This window comes from Sciurus carolinensis, chromosome 6 (assembly GCF_902686445.1).
Source record: "Sciurus carolinensis chromosome 6, mSciCar1.2, whole genome shotgun sequence".
Classification (NCBI taxonomy): Eukaryota; Metazoa; Chordata; class Mammalia; order Rodentia; family Sciuridae; genus Sciurus; species Sciurus carolinensis.
This window is the reverse complement of record NC_062218.1, coordinates 149,752,445-149,772,732: the sequence shown is the minus strand read 5'-3', so window position 1 is coordinate 149,772,732 and position 20,288 is coordinate 149,752,445. Positions and strand designations below refer to the sequence as shown.

At 37.4% G+C, this 20,288-nt stretch overlaps 1 protein-coding gene across 1 annotated transcript in view; it reads left to right on the top strand.

Moving 5' to 3' along the window:
- Gabrb2 (gamma-aminobutyric acid type A receptor subunit beta2) overlaps nt 1-20,288 on the top strand; it is a 238,976-nt gene that overhangs the window by 178,577 nt on the left and 40,111 nt on the right. Inside the window, 2 exon segments of the mRNA XM_047556881.1 lie at nt 17,718-17,855; nt 19,434-19,586. Of these exon segments, the coding sequence (XP_047412837.1) occupies nt 17,718-17,855; nt 19,434-19,586 (291 nt within the window).

The window sequence follows — 20,288 nt, the reverse complement described above, 5'->3', positions numbered from 1 at the left end:
ACCCTAAGGGGGAGAAATCATGAGTTTAGGAACTATGTGTGTGCATGTGAACTGGTGGAGGTGCCACCTTGTTCCTTTGAGGTCACTTCAATTCAAACTTACCTACAGTGATACCAGAAACAGTGAAACACATCTGAGGTTTACAGATGTTTATCAATGTTTCTCAGAGGTCTCCAGACAATGCACTGTTTTGTCAGCTCTACATAGTAATTAAGTGGTTACAAAATGACAGAGTTGAAACAAAATAGCAAGCACATCACAAGCTCGCTTGTTGAATTTTGAATGCATATATATGTATATATGCATTTTTTTGCAGCACATCTTACCCACAGATCTGCAACAGTTCGGATTAAACATGTCTAAATGTATTTAAATGTGATAAAATGAACAAGGATTTCCCCCCATTTTCAATACAAACCAAAGACAGTAACACATAATAATGCCTGAGATTTTCATCACTAAAATATCAAATAAATGTTGCCATCCCTAGATTTCCCAGAAGGCAAGGCTGTTTCTGTGCCATTCTATATTCTGGTTAAGGTATTTCAGATACGAAGGGAAAGTCCCCTTCAACAAACCCAAGTCAAGGGTAATGACTGGTCCTGCTTTTAACCCATGACCACAGAGTCCAGCTAAGCCTTTAGTGTTACTGTATAACAATTTCTATTTTTTTATTATTTATTTTTTAATTTTTTACAGACTGCATTTTGATTCATTGTACACAAATGGGGTCCATCATTTCGTTTCTATGGTTGCACACAATGTAGATTCATACCATTCATGTAATCATACATGTACCTAGGGTAATGATGTCTGCCTCATTCCACCTTTTTTCACACACACACCTCCCTCTCATTTCCTTCTACATCATCTAAAGTTCCCCCATTCTTCTCTCACTCCCCACCCCCCACCCCCATTATATATCATTCTCCACTTATCAGGGAAAACATTCAACCTTTGGTTTTGGGGGATTGGCTTATTTCACTTAGCATGATATTCTCTAATTCCATCCATTTATTTGCAAATGCCATAATATTATTCTTCTTTATGGCTGAATAATAACAATTTCTTACCTGGAGCTTCACCCCCCTCTCTTCTGAACAACTCTGTCATAGTTTCTCCCCTTTCCTTACTTCCTCAGCACCTCCTCCCCCGTGCTCACTCTTGGCTACTGGTCTAGCTTTCCACCTCATAAGAAAGCTGAATCATCCTAGGAGGACTTAGAATACCCCCTCCACCCACCCACCACCAGCACCCACACCCCCACAGCCACCTCGTCCCAGCTGCTGTCATACTTCCATCTAAATATAGTTGCTTCATCTTGCCCACTCAGGGGAATGGCTCCAGCCATTTACCCTCCTTCCTTCATCGTCATTTTTCATTCTCTGTTGCCAGTATTATAAGAAGGCAATTATTTCTTCTAATTTAACAACAAAATAGTAATAACCTTCATTTTACTCAACAAACACTGCTAGTTGCCTTGCTACTTCTTATTCCCTTTTGTACCCAAATTCCTTCAGTCATCTATTTCCATTGTATCTTTTTTTTTTAAATATTTTTTTTAGTGTAGAGGAATGCAATACAATTATTTATTTATTTATTTTTATGTGGTGCTGAGTTTGAACCCAGTGCCTCACACATGCTAGGCAGGTGCTCTACCACTGAGCCCCAGCCTCTTCCATTGTGCCTTGAAATTATCCCAGGATGCCTTTTCTTCCCACCGTGACTTCGCTATGCCCATCATGGTTGCTGATGACCTCTACATTGCCCCCTCAAAGGGACATTCTTCAGTATTCATCTGGTGGGACCTGTTTTAGCTGGGTGTTTTAACACTGTTGATGACTCTTCGGTTTTACATTTTCCTTCTTTACTTTCATGGAACAACCTCCCCAGCCCCAGTTCCTCTTTACCTTACTTATCATTTTTTTTCTCAATCTTCTTTATGATTTTCTTCTCATTTGCCTAAATTCTTAATACATCATACACCAACACTGAGTTCTTAGACTACTTGCTTATCTACGTTCACTTGTGTAAACCATCTCACAAAGTTGCCAAGCTGTGAATATAATCAGCCTATTGATTACACCCAAATATTTATCTTCAATCCAAACTTTTTCCCCAAATGGCAGAATTTGTATCTGCAATTTTGTATATCTAAAACTGAACACCCTATATCTTCTCTCCAACACCCAAAATACATGTGGCCTTTCCCATCAGTCAATGCTAACTCATCCTTCCATTTGCTCAAGTCAGAACAGCAACCTTGGGATCATAATTGTTCATTCTATTTATTTTCCATCCTACATATAGTGCTCTTTGGAACTTCAAAATATTTCTAACGCTCCACTACTTTAGATCATTTCTGTTGCTACCTCCCTGCTTTAAGGCACCATGATTCTTACGTGCATGACAGCAAGCATCTTTGACTAGTGTCCCTTCATCCTACCAACTCCCATGTGGAACATTCTCAACATAGAAACTTAAAATAATCCTCTTTGCCCACATGCCAGATGATGTCATATTTTTTTTGTTTGTTTAAAACCCTCACTCAGAGTAGAAGCCACATTTCAAACAATAGCATATGAAGTTCTAACCTCATCTGCTACTCTTCTTGTTCATTCAGTTCCAGCCATGCTGACTGAATTTGACATTGTTCCTTCAGTGCACCACACATGACCCTGGCTTTGCTTCTTTGTGATGACTGTCCTTTCTCCCTGGGATGCTCCTCCACAAATGGGCTTATGGCTGAGTCCTTCATCACTTGTTGTGTCCATGTGCCAGCTTTCCTACAAGGAAATGGGCACCTTGTTGTCCTTTCAAGACTACAGATACTTCTTACCTTGCTTTACTTTTTCAGTTCTCCAAAGCACATTTAACTTACATTACTTTTAAGCATAGTGTATAATACTATATAACATACCAATTTCTTATGAATACTGAATTTTGTCTGTCTCCCCTGCTGAAATGTGTTCCCAAGAAGGGTAGTTGGTTTTCATAATTTTTTAAACCTATGTATCATAAGTACCTGACATATAGTAGACACTTGATAAGTATTTCCTGAATAAGAAGATAACAACAAACAGTCTCAGAGACCTCCTCAAAAGGATGCCCCAAATTCTCTGGGAATATCCAGGATTCTAAGGATATCCAGGATTCTTTGTGAAATGGGGACCTAAACCACCCACCAGGTATGAGGCTATCTCTCTGTTTCTCTCTTGGCACCCCCTGATTTTTCTCAAGAGTCCCATCCACATTTCCCATGACTTCATTGTTCTGTTTCTGCGTACGAACTTGCTGCACTTTCTTCTCATTGCCCATTTTGGTCTCTCTGTTCCAGTTCTGTCCTTCCTTACAGAACCATAATCTTTTCATATTGCACTGTAAGTGAACTGACTCTCAAAATCTCGAATCCAGATTCTTTAAAAAGGAGTATGATTGATACAGCCTAAAGCAGACATCAACCCAAGTATATCATCCATAGCAGGGATAAGGAAAGAGTCATTTATCCACCCTTGCCACCCTTTTTAGTCTGTCACATCTCCGGCATAAATTGTGAAGATGGATAGAACCCAGATTCAGATTATCTAAGACCTTGTGAAACATATGGCTAGTTTCAAATGATGTTAAATTATTCTGAAGGTTCTTTATTACAGTAAATCTGAAAATTTGTTATTCAGTTAGCCTAGTTAAGTACCAGTTTGCTCACATTTGGTAAATTCACGAATTTGAGAAAAAATGTAGTAAATTCAATCTACCTTTGCCTTCACTTGGTCCTGGTCATGTAAATGTGTTGATTCTATACTCTATGTTTCCATTTACTTTACCTCATTCTTGTTTTTATTATGTTAAAATCACATATTCACCATTATGCCTTGTAATGTTGTAGAACCTTGAGGTTAACAGCAGACTGGTATATGAGAAGTAAAGTTGTTATGTCAACAAATTAATAATGTAAGTTGACTTTTGAGCAAGATATGTTCATGATTTAGGTCAGGCATTTTAGAGAAGTATCAGAAGAAATATCATCACCCCTGTTGAATAAAGATAGTACTCCAAGGATCTGTTTCTTTGTAATATGGCTACAAAATAAGGCTCCATGCAATTGTACATATTACGAAATGGCAAAGCTCCCATCTAAATGAAGAATCATGAGCATATCTTTTATGTGTTCATGTTTTAGGTGGTTTTTGAAAGTTCAGCTGTTCATCTGATATGTTAAACTCTGCACCTGTTCAAGATGCCTTGAGATTATTTTGAACATGCAATAGATGATAAGACCGATTTTATCTATGGTACAGATGTTAATCAACAGTTAAGAATCAACTTATTCATCTTGTTCATTCAAAAACATATTTGAGGCACTAGCTATGCACCAAGCGATGTCATAGATGTTCACGCACGCACACACACACACACACACACACACACACCCCCCACAGTGAACAAGGGAGACAAATTCCTGACCCATAGGAGCTTATATAATTGTTTTTGAGTGATCAACTATAAATAACATGAAAAGAGGTAATATTGTAGAAAGCAGTTCAGGAGTTCTCATGGGGGATCCTGGGGAAACTCAGCGTAGAATGAGGAGATCAGGCTTCATGAGGAGGTCACTGAAGCAGGCCTAGATAAAGAACAGACAACATCCATCTGAAGGTCTGCATGAAGGAAATGAAGGCAAGTGCTAAGGCCCAGAAACTGGAATGAGCACTTGATATTGAAAGAGTAAAAGAGAAGTTCAGAGCAGCATGGTCAAAAGAACAGAAAAAAATGCAGAAGATGGCCTCAAAGAGGTAATCAGGACCACAGTCAGTCCTATAAAGATGTTTGTTTTATTTTACAGTAAAATGGGAAGGAGAGTGACACTCTTGGGTTATTCTTCTAAAGCTCGCTGCCTGGTCTAGATTGTAGAGACATAAAAGTGGAAGGAGTGGAGCCAGTTAACCAGCTGTGACAGATTTCCAAGCATAAGATGATGCAGTCACAGTCTATGATATTAGTAGTGGGAGATAGGGAGAATTAGATTTGAAGAGAGAGCCCAGACACATTTCTGGAAATGATTTGGGAAAGGCAGAAGTGTTAACATTGCAGATGGATGGATAGGTAGATAGAGATATAGAGATATAGAATACTATTTATTCTTCTAGATCTCAAAATTATAGTCTCAATATCCTGTGTCTAAGAAAATATAAATATAAGTATTTACTAGGGCATTCTTGAATTTTTAAAGGATTTTTTTCAAGCTCTAGAGCACAGTTTCTTCTTATGCATAAATGTGGCCCATGAGTCAGAATCAGCTAGTTCATTCGTTAAATATGGAAAAGGCTCCTGGGTCCAAACAGGTCTCCACAGTTAAATTCTCCAAGGGGTAGAGCCCAAGAACAAGATTTAACAGACCCTGGAGGAGATGTGTTGGCACAGTAATACATGAGGATACTGCAGAGTTGAATTATACTTCATGTCCTATGGCCACTGTTTGAATGCTAGTTTGCTATGTTGGTAATATTAGCTCTTTATTCTTTTCCTTTTATCATCAAAACCATTGGTATATAAAACTGTAGCTGTTTAAAGATAATATGGTTTAGAGAAAACTGCCCCTTGAATTTGAGTTTGTGGGAAAAACAAATTAACTACAATGAGCTCCTACTGCATACCCCTTAGCAAAGCTCAATTCAGGTATCAAAGAACAACTGTTATCTCTTGCTTATAAGTGCATTAGCTATCCAAGGATTTTTTGGTTCTACATGAATTTTCTTCATTTTTTTCTATTTCCATGAAAAATGATTTTGGAATCTTAATAGGGATTGTCCTAAATCTGTACACTGTTTGGGGCAGCATAGATGTTAGAACAATATTTATTTTTTCAGTCAGGAGTCTTTCCATTTTATTGTATCATTTTTAGTTTATTTTATCATGTTCATTGCTTTTCATTGTGCAGATATTCCACCTCATTTGTTAAATTTATTCCAAACTATTTTTTAGCTATTTTAAATAGGATTGGTTTCTTGATTTCTTTTTCAGATAGTTTATTGTTAATATATGGAAATATTGATTACTATGTTGATTTTGTATTCTTCATCTTTACTGAATGTGTTCGTTCTATCAGTTTTCAATTCAGTCTTAACATTGTGTGTATGTCTGATCATGTCATCCGCAAACAGGGATCTTTTAAGTCCTTCCTTCCCAATTTGTATTCCTCTCATTTCTTTGTCTTTCTTAAGTGTTTCTTTGGTGAGGAATTCAAGTGCTGGGTTGGGTACATGTGGTGAAAGTGAGCATCCTTATCGTGCTCCTGATCGAGGGAAAGTTTTCCACTCCTCACCAGTGCTTAGGATATTAACTGTAGACTGGTCAGATGGTCTTTAAGGGTTGAGAACATTCCTTTTATACTCAGTTCATTGAGTGCTTATATCATATAACGGTTTATTATTTATTTCTGACTAAGAAATTATCCATAAACTTTAAACAACAGGCAATTATTCATAGTTTCTGAGATTTGGGAATAGGAGGTATTTTAGCCAGGTGACTCTGGCTCTCAGTCTGTTGCATTCTAGCTGTTGTCTAGGGCTGCAGTCTCATCCGAAGGCTGAAATGGGCAAGAGTCAGCTTCCAGCCTCACAAGGTGTTGGCAGGTCTCAGTTCCTTAGGAGCCATTGGACTAAGGGCCTCAGGTCCTCTGAGTGTTGGTGGGAGTCCTCCCTGATTTCCACCCTGACTTCCCCGGCACATGGGTCTTTCCATGGGATAACTCACATCACGGAGGAGCAAGGAATCTGAAAGAAAGAAAATGCACAAGCACATCTAAGGAGCTTCAGCCTTGTCATAACCTCAAATGAAATTCCATCACTTGGTTCTGTATGTGAGAAGCACATTAAGTCCAACCCAAGCTCGATGGGAGGTGGAGAAAACCCCACCCACCATTTGTGGATAGTAATAGTAACATTTTATACATATCTTTAAAAGCACAAGTGCAGGCTAATGTTCTGTCCAAACTGAATAAAAGAATAATGAAGACCTAAGGATGCTTCAGTTAACTTGGCTGAATTTGGGTCTTTTCTTGATGATTATTTAATTTTTTATATCTTTCCATGTCTTGTATTTCATCTTCAGTATCTTCAGTGTCAGGGTTTGTTTTTTGTTTGTTTGTTTGTTTTTTGTTTTGTTTTGTTTTTCTTTTTTTTCTTTTTTATCTATTAAGGAATGGTTCTCGTCCCAAGTCAGGAATATAATCAACAGTTTAGGGAAAAAAAATAGATGTACATGACCATTGGTCAAGGCTGTATGTGCTTCTTAAGCAAAATTCTGTATAACTTTTTTTAAAGGTGGAAATTTTTATTTCATGTTAGAAGTCCCAGATATGAACTCCTAACCCTTCACTAGTGAAATCACTTCCAGGGTCCTGTTTCTGTGCATAAATTGCACAGGTGTTTAGGGGCCATGCCAAGGGAGTGGCAGCTAACTTTATTTACATATGTAAATATGTAGACCTTCCTCTAGGTGGAGAGCCATATATGGCTGGACAGTAACTTCAATTGTGAACAAATCCATTATTTTTCTATTTTAAAAATGCATGTTCCACTTCGTCAAAGGCAATCACTTGATTTACATGAAATTTTAAGAATTTTAAATATATATCATTTTTTACTTAACTTAGACATAAAGATGACCTTTAAGTCTTTAGCTATCGAAGATTGAATTATTTTTATTTCTTGGAAAACCAGGTTGATAGTTTGGGCATATTTTCAACGATTTTAAAATTTAATGAATTATTTAGCTTTACTTAACACCTAGGAGTACCTGAGACCTTCTGAAGATGTCTTCAAAGGTCAAAGCTTCCTTCTCAACAATGCCAGACTGTATTTGTCTCACTTACTCTCATTCTCTCACAATGTACAGTCATGCTTTCCAGAGGCTACATGAAATGAGTTTTTGCAAGAACTAACTGCAGTAGCCAACATGAGAATCCAGCTATCATCTATTAAATCCTTAACATTAAAGAGGTCTGCAGAAATTCCAACTAATACTCTTTTCATATTTTTTGTTTAGAAAAATAGTTATTCTCTATAGAAATTTTTATTCATATTAGCAAGTAATAGGATACTATTGTTGGTTTCAACTAATTAATGATAAGTATCTATAAATATATATATGTTTTAATTTTCTAGCATGGTAAATATTAATAGCCATAACTCATACAAACAACAGTTTTTTGGAATTTTTAGTAATTATTCGGCATGAAGGGCAACCGGGACCAAAAATTTGAGGATTAGTGAATTAGAACAAGATTATCTTTTCAGATGTGAAAACTGAGATTTGAGCATATGAGTTGCTCAAGGTTCTATGGCTCATATATAGCAGGACAGGGACAGAAATCTAGGTAGGTCTTCTGATTTGATACGCCATATGGCTCAGCCTCTAATATTCATTAAACAGTGGGAGATTCCCTGCAGCAGTGTTCAGCTGTGCTTCTGAATGTTATCCTGGAAGTGAAGTTGTATATGCCACACTACTCCACGGGGGCCAGAAGGCTTTGTTTTCTGTTTTAAATAGAACCTAGTGTTCTCCATTAGTATTTACTACTTAAAGATATAACCCAAAACCTAGTGGATTAAAACAAAAGCCCTTATTATGGCTCTGTGGACTACAGGTCAACTGGGAGGTTCTACCAGCCTAAGCCAGGCACTGCTGATTTTAGATGGACTCACTCATGCATCTGTTGTCCTCTCACAGGTAGGCTGGGGACTTATTGTCCGATTGCTACAAGGAAGGTCACTCTTGTCATATGCCCCTTGTCATCCAGCAGGATTGCCAAAGAATAAGGGTGCACTTCAAAGCATCCTGCAGCGTAGGCTCAGAACTGGCTCACCATTGCTTTGATAAAAGCAGGTGACTATGGCTTCTGAGCTTCAAGATGTAGGGAAATAGTCTACCCCTTCATGGTAAGAGCACATTGCAAAGGGGAGTGGATACAGTGAGGGAAAACAGCACAGAAATATTTCCATCGTGTTACAGAATAATTCCAAAACATGACATTGAATCCTATGTGTGATGGTAAATATGGTAACTGAGGGATTGAGTGCAAGTGTTAAAGAGGAATGAATTCAGTTCCCATTTCTGACCCTAGGGCAGGCGACTTAACCTCTTTAAATTGTAGGTTGCTCCTCTGTAAAATAAGGAAAACAGTTTCTGTGTCAGAGGGTTTTATTAAGAACTAGATGAGGTAATGCTCATGATGCACTTGGTTTCACACAGGAAATGCTCGGAAAACATACACTAGTGGCCATTTGATGAAGCTCTTACTCTGGCTCAGTTCAGTGATCTCCTCCTGATGTCCCCAGATAAAAAAGCAGTGCCATATTTAACAGTGCATGTCTGTCTGCATGAGTGGCATGTAAGCCATCAGCTCCTGTGGCCTCCCTACTGCTGTTTACATAAACCTCTCACCAAGCACAGTTTCAGTCCCTCTCAGTAAACACCTACTGCACATCTGATACTCACCACCTCTCCACACCAAGCTATGTAGACTGCAAATTTACAGAATGTGTATTCTCAATGAGAAGTCACAGTTGAGTAAGGAACTGCACACCTTGCCAGGTAATTTGGATTAGATGTGTTGAATACTCATAAGAAAGCATATACCAGCAATTGCAGGGACATATATCTAGAGAGTAGGGACAGAATAAAATTTTTTTTATTAGTTAGGATGCATACTTACAGTCCATATCACAAACAACTCTTAAACCAAAAATTTCTCTGCAAGAGCATGCTGCCTGCCATCCCTTAAAGAAGCAAGTCCTCACTGACCCCATGTCCCAGGGAAGATACACCAAAGAATGGGTTAAGATGAGAGACCCAAAGCAGTTCCATCAGTCAGCTAGTCCTTTACTTCCTGTGTCACCCCTTATTAGAAAGCTGATGGGTTGGAGTAACAGTTGATGGCATTTGATTACACAGCTGTTTGTATCTACTCGATCATTCAATCGGCCTTGTTAATTTAAACATCTTCCATTATCACTCTTGAGTTAACAAATTCTTCTGTATGACTCTACCCACTTCTCACCAGGGAGCATTACTGCATTTGAGCTGTAGATGTCGGCTACCTCTGGAGATTTTGTGGCAGATTGGTTTCCAAAATCTACCAGCCCCAAGGAAGTCATTACCAGAGGGCTGTGACCACTCAAACAGTAATTTTGTTTGCCTCAGGAATGACAATGTGTATTAAAAGCAGCATCAGGAAGATTGCTTCAATACAGGGGCCCTTGCTCCAACCTGATAGCTTCCTTTTATGACCTGGTACTAGCAGCACTGCCTTTAATGACATTGAGGCTAGTGCATAGGACTTATGCATCCCAACCACTAATGGCGTCCAGGTTTGTGATCCTATCCACTTGCAGTTCAGCAAATGACTACCCTGTCAAAAGGGAATCTGATCGACCACAGGCAAGGTGTTAGTATGTTCACAGTTAATTCAGCAAGCTATTCCAAGTGACACCCAGAGTTAAGACCTTTATGAAGGAGAAGAAAACCTACAGAGAAGGACCATACATGGTTCTTGATAGGATTGTGTAGAAACCAGCCCATTCACATATTCTGTCACACAAAACTGTGAGAAGCACAGAGACAGAAATCAAGCTGGAGCACTATGGAAACAGGAAGTAAGGAAAGAGAGGAAAATGAGACAGGGTCCTGGTGGAAATCGAGGTTGGTCCTTAGAAGGTTCCGATATTTGATGTGAGCAGGAAAATGTTTCAAGTAACAAATAACTTGAAATAACTGAGAGTCAGGAGGTTACTGAGGATTACTGAAGAGCATGAGTAGAAGAGAGACTTGAAAGAGGAAGAAGAGTAATGGAAGATGGATTTGCACATAGAAGCCACCTAATGGAGTTTCAAATATCACACTGAAGAATTCTTATTTAATTCTGGACCACCTGGGAAGGCCATCTGGAAATTTTCTTTATTTTTTTTTTGTTTTCACATTGTTTTATCTTATTAAAGCATAGATACAGCATCATCAATCTGCTTATTTAAATAAAGCAGCAGTAGTTGCTTTTGTATTATAATTTGGAGAGAAAGGAAACCCGTAAAAGGTTGCTGACTAATTCATTGAGGAATATAAATAAAAGATGAAGAAGTCTAAAGAGTTCAGTAGTCTTAGTCCTAATGAGGCTAAACATTTAAATAAATCTGGTGTGAATATAAATGAGAAAATTTTGGACCTAACCCCATCTCGTAGTCTCTGTTGTTAGTGTCTGTTGGTGATTATAGGTCATTAACCATTAAAGAAAACCAGGTCTCTGGATAGAGACAGCATCAGGAACTTCTCTGTCCCTCATAAGAAAGGCATAACTAGGAGAAGATATTTTAACTTTGGAGCTCATAAAACTTTTCAAAAAAAAAACTTGTTCTGCTGTGGATCAGACTATATCCAAGATATTCTTTGCCTCACTCCCTGGTCATGGTAAACAACTTTCATTCTGTAAAATATTTTAACCCCTTGCTATATCAAGGACTGTCCATGGACAAACAGTATCAACTCCCCTGGGAATTAATAAGCGCTGGAGAATCTAAGTCTTCACCTATTAAAAGAATCTGCATTCTAACAATATTTACAAGTGATATCTATGTACATCAAGTTTGAAAAGCCCCGACCTGTTAATTAAGCCAAAACTTTTCTGGCTCTTTCATTTTACTTTAGGACTTAGAGTCTATGCATTTGGGCAGATCAGTGTTAGATTCAGGGGGAAGGTCCTGATAACCACAGCCTGCTCCAGTTCTCTGTAGAGACAGAACTGTGTAAAGAACTGAAGATGCATAGGGTTCTGCAATTGGTAGATGCTATCATTATTTATTGCAGCTATTTTTGTTTTTTAATATTTTAAATTTTTAATATTTTAATTTTAATTTTGCTGAATCTTTACAGCAATTGCTTAATCTCTCCAAAAATAATTTTTAAAAACTTAATAAACACATGGTGGAGCTAAACTTGCAGAAACAACACCAGATAACCCTACACCCAAACACAAATGACAAATACAGAGTTATGCATTAAAATTCGAATGGAGAAATGGCCAAAAGCTCACAATTTGACATTTTACTTGATTATTATAAATTTTCTGTTATTTTTCATCTTAATATTTGAATTTAAAAATGGTAATCTCACACACACACACACACACACACACACACACACACACACAGATGGATTATCTTTGATGCAGGATGAATTCTAGGCCACGACTTGATGGTGTCCTTATGAAGATAACACTAGGTAATCAATTCTGACCTACCCTAGGCCAATTATTTTAAACTGCTTGAGGTCTAGAAATGATTTGACAGCAGAACATTTGTGTCTAACAGACCATCCAAAGAGCAGAGTGAATAAGATGCAATTAAGGAGTCAGGGCAATCACCCAGAGTGTCTTTGGAACACTTTCACATTGTTGAAATTGAAGAGTTGTGGCTGACAAGTGTGTGTCTCTTTGCTTCCTGAAAAACCCCTGTACTTTTGCAGAGCATCTGGGCCTGTGCTTGGAGTGAGTGCATTCTGATTGTGGACCAATACGCTTCTAATTAGGGCCACTCAAGTTAGAGTGTGAGAGGTGCTTGCCTTCTTGCTGAGCACATCATCCTATTACTTTCCTAAAATGTTTGTCTCCCCTGAAATTCCTCTCTCTGTTACGAGGCAGTTCTGTGTGATTCAAGATGTTTTCTTCTCTGCTGGAAACTTTTTTGGAGAAAAAAAATATTATTTACTAAAGAAGCAAGATAAGGTTCAGAGGGATTGTGGGACTTCTCAAGTACTTACCTTACTTTGTTGGGGACACGATTAAAAAGGACAGTATTTGACATCCCTAAAAAGTCTTCATTATTCTGGTCTAATATGTAAAGAATGATTACATGCAGGTGGGCATTTTTACATGCTAAAAAATTATCTGTTGAAATAGACTAGGGTTATGACATGGCTAAGTTAAAGTAAATGAATTCTTTATTGCAGAATTTCCTATTCTTTGCTGTGTTTAATATTTTGTGACTCTATATAGCCAGTGGCCCAAATGTGCTGTTACTCTCAAATATTTTGTGGAATCCTTTTTCCATGAAGCACAGTATAGGATTAATGACTCTTAGAACAGAAATCAAGACTTACTAATAATTCCTTTCAGACTAATAATAGGAACCACATGAAATTTTGAATACTGATCGGGAGTTGCTTGCTAAGTTTTTACAATGAAACATTTGAGTCAGAAAGTAGGTAAAGTGGTGTAGTGTGCACATAAAGGGAAGAAAATCTGAGGTAAGGTGGTTCTTATGATGCTTCTTAAAAAATCAAAACCACCAGTTTCTATTGTGAACGGACACAACACTGACTGTGATTCTCACCCATTACCCACTGGGTATGATGACTGAGAATCAATGAATTCAAACCACTGAGAAGTGACTGTGATTTTGTTGGATACAATGGGAAGTATAAAATATATAATTGCCCTAATACATTTACCAACCCAATTGAGGAACAAGGTGCTAAGTAAATAATGAGAAAAAACCATTAGTCACTTTGATTTTCCACCAGAAAGAGTAAATGGAGGCATCGGGAATTCGCTTCTCCCAGTGTCCTCCTAACTGCCTATAGTTTGATGTCTTGGTACAGGTTTGACTTTGGGAATGATAAATCATTCTAAAATAAACTATTTACCTAATAAATAACAAAATATGCATGTACACTGACAGCAGAGGCAGAAAATCTTTTTTAAAATATCATGTTATATAATAAAATAATGTCACAATTGTAAGAATGTATTCATTTATTTTGTGGATGTGCTTAAAATGGCATTTCTGTTCCTTAGATCTTGTGGAGTACATGTTTTTATTAGTATGTAAAAGAGAATGTATCTATCATTCATATCTTATATTAATTTATAAATGTACGTATTTTTCCTTCCTGATCAGAGGCTTGTAGCATGTCATATAGCTTTCATTCCTCCAGGTAAATGACAATGAATTTATATTTTGGTTTACTCATAGGCCTTCTGAATTTATTATGTGGGTTACATTTTGATTCTAACAATATAAAATAATTGAATGACTCAGTTTCTGGAATTCCATGAATAAAATATAAAAGACAAGTTTGATTTGCAATACATTAATGAAGAACTTCCATGCATCTCCTACTGATATCTTTTTTTAAAGAAATCTAATTATTTTTCACTCATTATGAAAGCTGTGAAAGTTAGGTCACATATATTTGCATATGTTTTCTTTTCATTTTTAATCACTTTGAAAGGCTGTTAAATATTCCTCCAGAGAAGACTGAAAGTAAGAAGAAAGTAGGTCCACTTTAAGCTAATCCTGTGCAGTTCGCTGAACTGGGTTTTGAACTTGACCCACCCTGGCTGTGTCATGGATCATTCACTTTTGTTCTTCAGAAATGGATGATGTAAAAGCACCCATTTGCTTTCCACCTGGAGGATTCCATATTCAGTAAACCAAAGTGATTTCTGGTGATTTTGCTCTTAAAGATCAGTGGTAGCTCAGAAGTACATACAATAGGCTACTTCATTGTATTGAATTTCAAAACCTTAGACATCAAAATAACCTTCACATTTTTTATATCCATGTCTGAGCACTGTTCTGGAGTTCCATAGTGTGGTCAAATTTACTGAGCACTGCCATTTATATGACTGGGAACTCTACTGAAAAACTTTACTTGCATTATTTCATTTCAGCTTCAAGGAGAAGCTGAGCTTCTCCTTCTAGAAATGCTTATAGTGTTCAGAACTGGTGACAAAATGGTAAAAAGCTAGACATTCATTTTTAATAATTCTTGTTAAATACTATCAACTAAAATTTTTGAACGTTATCTGCCAAGGTCTGTTTAAAACATTATATAATTTTTTACCTAAGATGCAACTCTGTGAAGTGACCGTTTTTATTATCCCAATTTGTAGATGAGAAAATAGAGGACAAAGTAAAATAGAGGAAAGTAATTTAGGAAAAACTATTACATAGAAAAATAAAATTAAGAACCTCTGGATTATTCTTAAGAGTTCTTATTACATTCTTCAAATTCATTAAAAAAAAATGTTTTAGTGCCAACTGTGCCAGGGACCATACTCAGAGCAAGAGACAGAGATGTGAACACTCTTGTGTCTCTTCACAATGAATGAACATCTGAATAATGCTTCAGTGTAAACAACCACCCACCCAAGTCCACATCTGTATAAAATTATCATTTTATCAATTCAATTACATTTATCTAGTACCTGCTCCCTACCACATATTAACTAGCAAACACTGTCAAACATCTGGCATTTTGACAAAAGTGTATCTTTCTGGATAATGTTCCTGCCTGTTGAACAACCAGTAGGCATCTCCTGTACCACTGGGTTGGAACACCATAGTTATTCTCAGTACTCTACTTACAAATAACTTCTGTGGTAAGATTTATAGTGATGGACACAAAAAGGTAAATACTAGGAAGGTAAGGAGAGGAAGTTGGAGAATTCAAAATCCTCTTCCTTAGCTTAGACTGAGTCCATTATGGGAAATATTGAGGTGACTTTTTTCTTTTTCTCTTCCTTTGATGATGGCTGCATTTTGTTTTTACAAAAATGGGTATTTACTTTCTTGTACTTATGTTTTGTATTTCCTAGAGGGGAGATGCAGTAGAAAAACACTGTCTTTGGGTCAATCACATAAACATGACAACATTTCTTTACTCGCCAGATGGGTAATTTTTAACAAGTTATTTAATCTGTTTTCTCTACTATGAAATGAAAATAAAAGTAATTAACTTGCAGTATGGGTGACTAATATTTATAATGCAAATAAATACTGCTTCCTGTGGAATGATTATTGTGAAGATTAAATGAAATAATGAAAGTAAAGTTTTTCAGTAGAATTCCCAGTCATATAATGGCAGTGCTCAGTAAGTTTGCTGTTATTTTAATTCTTTTCCTTATCTTTCTCTTTATCTGCTAAACAAGTGGTTCTCAATATTTTTACATGCCAACTAAAATAGAATTATCTGAGCTGCTTATTATAAACAGTCAGGTCTTAAGCCAGTGACTGACTAACTGACTAGGAATCTCTGATGGATTCTCAGACACATGAAATGATGAGTCCAGGGTTTGGGTTTTGAACTTGCACTCTCTGTGAACAGGATGGGTTTCTGGCTAATGAGGCCTGTGAACTGAATCAGTCAGTGGCTGTTGGAATGTAATAATGTCTATGCATTAATCATAGAAGTCAAGGAGAATCTGAGTTAGGGCCACTTTCAAGGGAGATGATTACCTTCCTGTTTCAAAGATACCCCTTTTGTGTTTAGACATTACTCATTCAATGTTAGGATGCTCTTCTAACTACCTAGTTGGATTCTAGAAGCTATTGTCCTTCTTTTTGTTATTCTAAATTGTTTATTGGTGGTGGAATTATCACTAATGCTGAACTATTTCATAACAGAGATCTGTACAAAGAACTGATGAAAAAGTAGGTTGAGATAGTTGAGATATTGCCCTAGACCAAGGCTTTATGTGTCCATATTAGGTAAATTTAGACCTTAGAAAAGTGCAGTTATCCTTTGGGGCAGTTGCACATCAAAGGACAAAGAACTTCCGCAATCTTGATGATTTGTGTCTGTGTGTCTCTTAGACTTGCCTGCCTCTTAGACTTGCAAACAATCCAGATGCAAAAGTCCTTTGAAGGGATAAATATGGTAACAATTTAAGTGTAATACATGCAAATGTGTGCATTTTTGTTGGGGAGATATCTTGGGTGGGGGGAGCAAATAAGTTTGTACAATTTTGTTAATATACAGTGGACTCCATTGCATGCTTCCTTGTATAACACTGATTATGGCCCAGTTTGTGCTATTCATTACAGTTAGACGTTTGGGTATCCATCAGTGATATCTGTGCTCATTTGTTGAAATTGTACTTAGACCCATGGACTGAAAAGTGTCATTGGAACAAAGAACAGGTCTTTGTTATACACACATACATACTCCTTTCCCCAAAGACTGGGCACTGATGAGCACAGTAGGTGTATGATAAAGAACTGTGCACATACCATGTCCGCTACTCCTCAGAACTATTGGAATTAGTGTTGTGTGGAGTTTGGGAGGTTTTTGATTAGATGTGTTATAAAATCAGATTTAGAGATCATGTATATGAATATTGAAGAATTAGCTACCCACTGCATCATCATCTCTCTTCTGACATGAACACAAATATATCGTAATTCAGATATTTGATGTTATGGGGGAGAGTTTGGTAGCAGTCAGTACTGAGCTGATCATTTCAAGGAGTTTTCTCCTCTTCTGGCCCTCTCTGAGTGCAATTTAGAGTTACACAATAATGACATGTGATAGCGTTTCATAGAGTGAGGTTTCTAACCAGATAAACCCAGGTTCAAGCCCCACCTGTGATTCCCAGTTGCAAGAGGCCATGAGCTGTTAGTTTCTCTGCACCTGTGTTGTCTCCTGGGGGTCTAGTCCTGCTTCCCTCATGAGAGTGGTGGGTGGGGTTTAAATGTGTAGTAGACTCTAGACGCTGAATATGGTATTGACACATTCCGGTCTTGAGCTGTAGCTTTTGTTACACGTAGAGTTACACGTAGAACATCTTCTCAACAGATGTTCTTTTTTTTGTTTTGTGTGTTTGTTCCTTTATTTATTTATTTATTTATTTGTGTGTGTGTGCGTGTGTGTGTTTCCTTTTACAGATGGATACACCACCGATGACATTGAGTTTTACTGGCGTGGGGATGACAATGCCGTAACAGGAGTGACCAAGATTGAACTCCCGCAGTTCTCCATCGTGGACTACAAACTTATCACCAAGAAGGTTGTTTTCTCCACAGGTTTGTATCAGGGAAAAGAATCCCCAGGACCACAAAAAAAAAAAAAAGAAAGAAAGAAAGAAAAGAAGTTATCTTTATCGCATTTTGTCAAAAGACTTCACTTTCACTGAGATTGTGTCCCAGGAAGGATCATGACTCCGAAAGCTTAGACTCTGCTGAAAACCCTGCTCCCCATAGAGCCTGTTGCTCCATCCAGAACCCAGGCAGCTCCTCCCCAGAAGGCACCCCAGCAAAGCTTAGAGGGTCCTCTACGTGTCCCTCATTTGCTAGAGAAGGGATTAAGTTTTGAGAAACAATACAGAAAGAGAGTTGAAGACCCGGGTCGGAGATGTCCCCAGCTGATGCATTCCTTAGCATGGTCATCCTGGAGCCTAGACAGACACAGTGAAAGTCCCCAGGCAGCAGAGGATAATTTTATGGTCTTCCTTCTGCCCCTTCCAGACGTTGACGTCATCCTGATGTCTTTGCCATCTTTGCCCTTTCAACCCTGAGACTGAGATGGCCAGACCTGATGTCATCAACATAATTTTTACATTATTTTAACAAAAAAAAAAGAACCACAGGAAGACAATCATTTGCTAGATTTTAATTTAATGGCAAAAAGATATTTAAATCTTATAAGCCAACCACTTCGAGCAAGAACTGTGTGATTTGGTAAACATACCAAGTTGCCTCTAGCTTAAAAAACTATTTCCAAAGTGTGATGTCCTCCAAATCCCTAAAAATACAAAGAAAAAAGATAAAGGAAAAAGACAAACTGAAAACTTTTCCAAAATCCCTAAAACTCTATGGGGATGAGTTGCTGCTTAAAATATTCTTACTTTCAGATTAAGATAGGTGATTTAGCCCAAGAAGACTAAATAAAGCTTCTCTCAAATAATGGAAATATCTCCCTTGCAATTCATTAAAGTGAACTTTTTATATTGTAAGAATGTGCTCTCCAGTGTCTCTCATTCAAAGTTCACCACAACCAAGAACCCAGATTTAGTAAACTGTACCTTTATTTGCATTTGTCACAAATGTTGCTCAAAAGCAATGATCCTTCACCTTCAGGTGGATCAAGGATCCCTTTAGCACTCTCACTGAAGCATTGAAATTATTAAGGACTAATAAAGGATGCATGCACATGAAAACCCACACAGAAAAGATTTTTATTTACTATGATCAGAGCATGCAGCCTAATTCTTATGTTGGAGAAAAGCTATAGGATGAATTTGCTGAGGGACAATTAAGAAAGGGAAGAAAGGGGCTTTCCTAAATAGTCTTGCCATCACAATGGTAGAGAATTGGTCTCTGTTCATACAGTGTGTGAGGCTGAGCAGGGAAAAGCAGGAATCCTTTTTAATTACTGGTGAGTATGGGATGTATTCCACACTGAGTAGCTCCTGCCACTGAGTAGCTCCTGCTAATTAAAATCCCAGTGCTCTCTGACTGCTTTTGCAGGAAGAAAAAAAAGTGCCCCTCACCAAGAACTGAAATTGAATTTAGGGCATTCATAAAAATGTTTATGGACCTTTAATAGAAAGCATTGTGTAGGTATTGATTAATAATAATAACATTCTAAAATTGCCTTTCTAGGGTCCTATCCCAGATTGTCCCTCAGCTTTAAGCTTAAGAGAAATATTGGCTACTTCATCCTGCAAACATATATGCCTTCCATCTTGATAACCATCCTCTCCTGGGTCTCTTTCTGGATTAATTATGATGCTTCAGCTGCAAGAGTGGCCTTAGGTAAGCCATTTTCCAACTGCATGTGGGGTTTCGCTCTGTGCTTACATGTCTGCATATGTGTGCAGTGTCCCAGCCCAGGGATTTGTAATGCATGACAAGGCTGGACCTTGCACCTTACAAGAGTTCAGCCTTCAGACTTTGGGTGATCTGATTCACCATTAAATCAATTAAACACGAATTAAAGCTCTTCCATGTCAAAATTAGTTAACCATATAGCTGTTGGTAATGAAATTAGATTCATCAGTTTAATATTTTTATTGAAACATCTTTCATGTAATATTGCTTGCATAATTGTTCAATTGGCATCTATTCTATGCTTCTTTACCTGAGAAGAGCTCCCTTCCAACTTTTTTTCCCCCATCATGAGGCAGGATATGCAATATGAAGTGGATGGATAAGCAAAAAAAAGTCTAGAATTTTTTTTAGTGGTTTTGAACAGCATACAGAGGACAGAAAACAGCAGAGTAAGAATGCTTGGAAATCGTCTGTGGCATAGCTTATCATATGGCTAATTTTTTTCACTTTTATAATGACAGAGGAGGAGACTAAATTATATTTCTTAAACATTTTTGTTATTAACTCCAGGTAAAGTAAATTTATGACCTTCTGCACAGTCTTCATTATTTTCAGTTATGACTATTCCCCTTAAAATATTGAATTGTTGACTTCTTCACCATGAAATCCCAATTCCATTATTGCTTC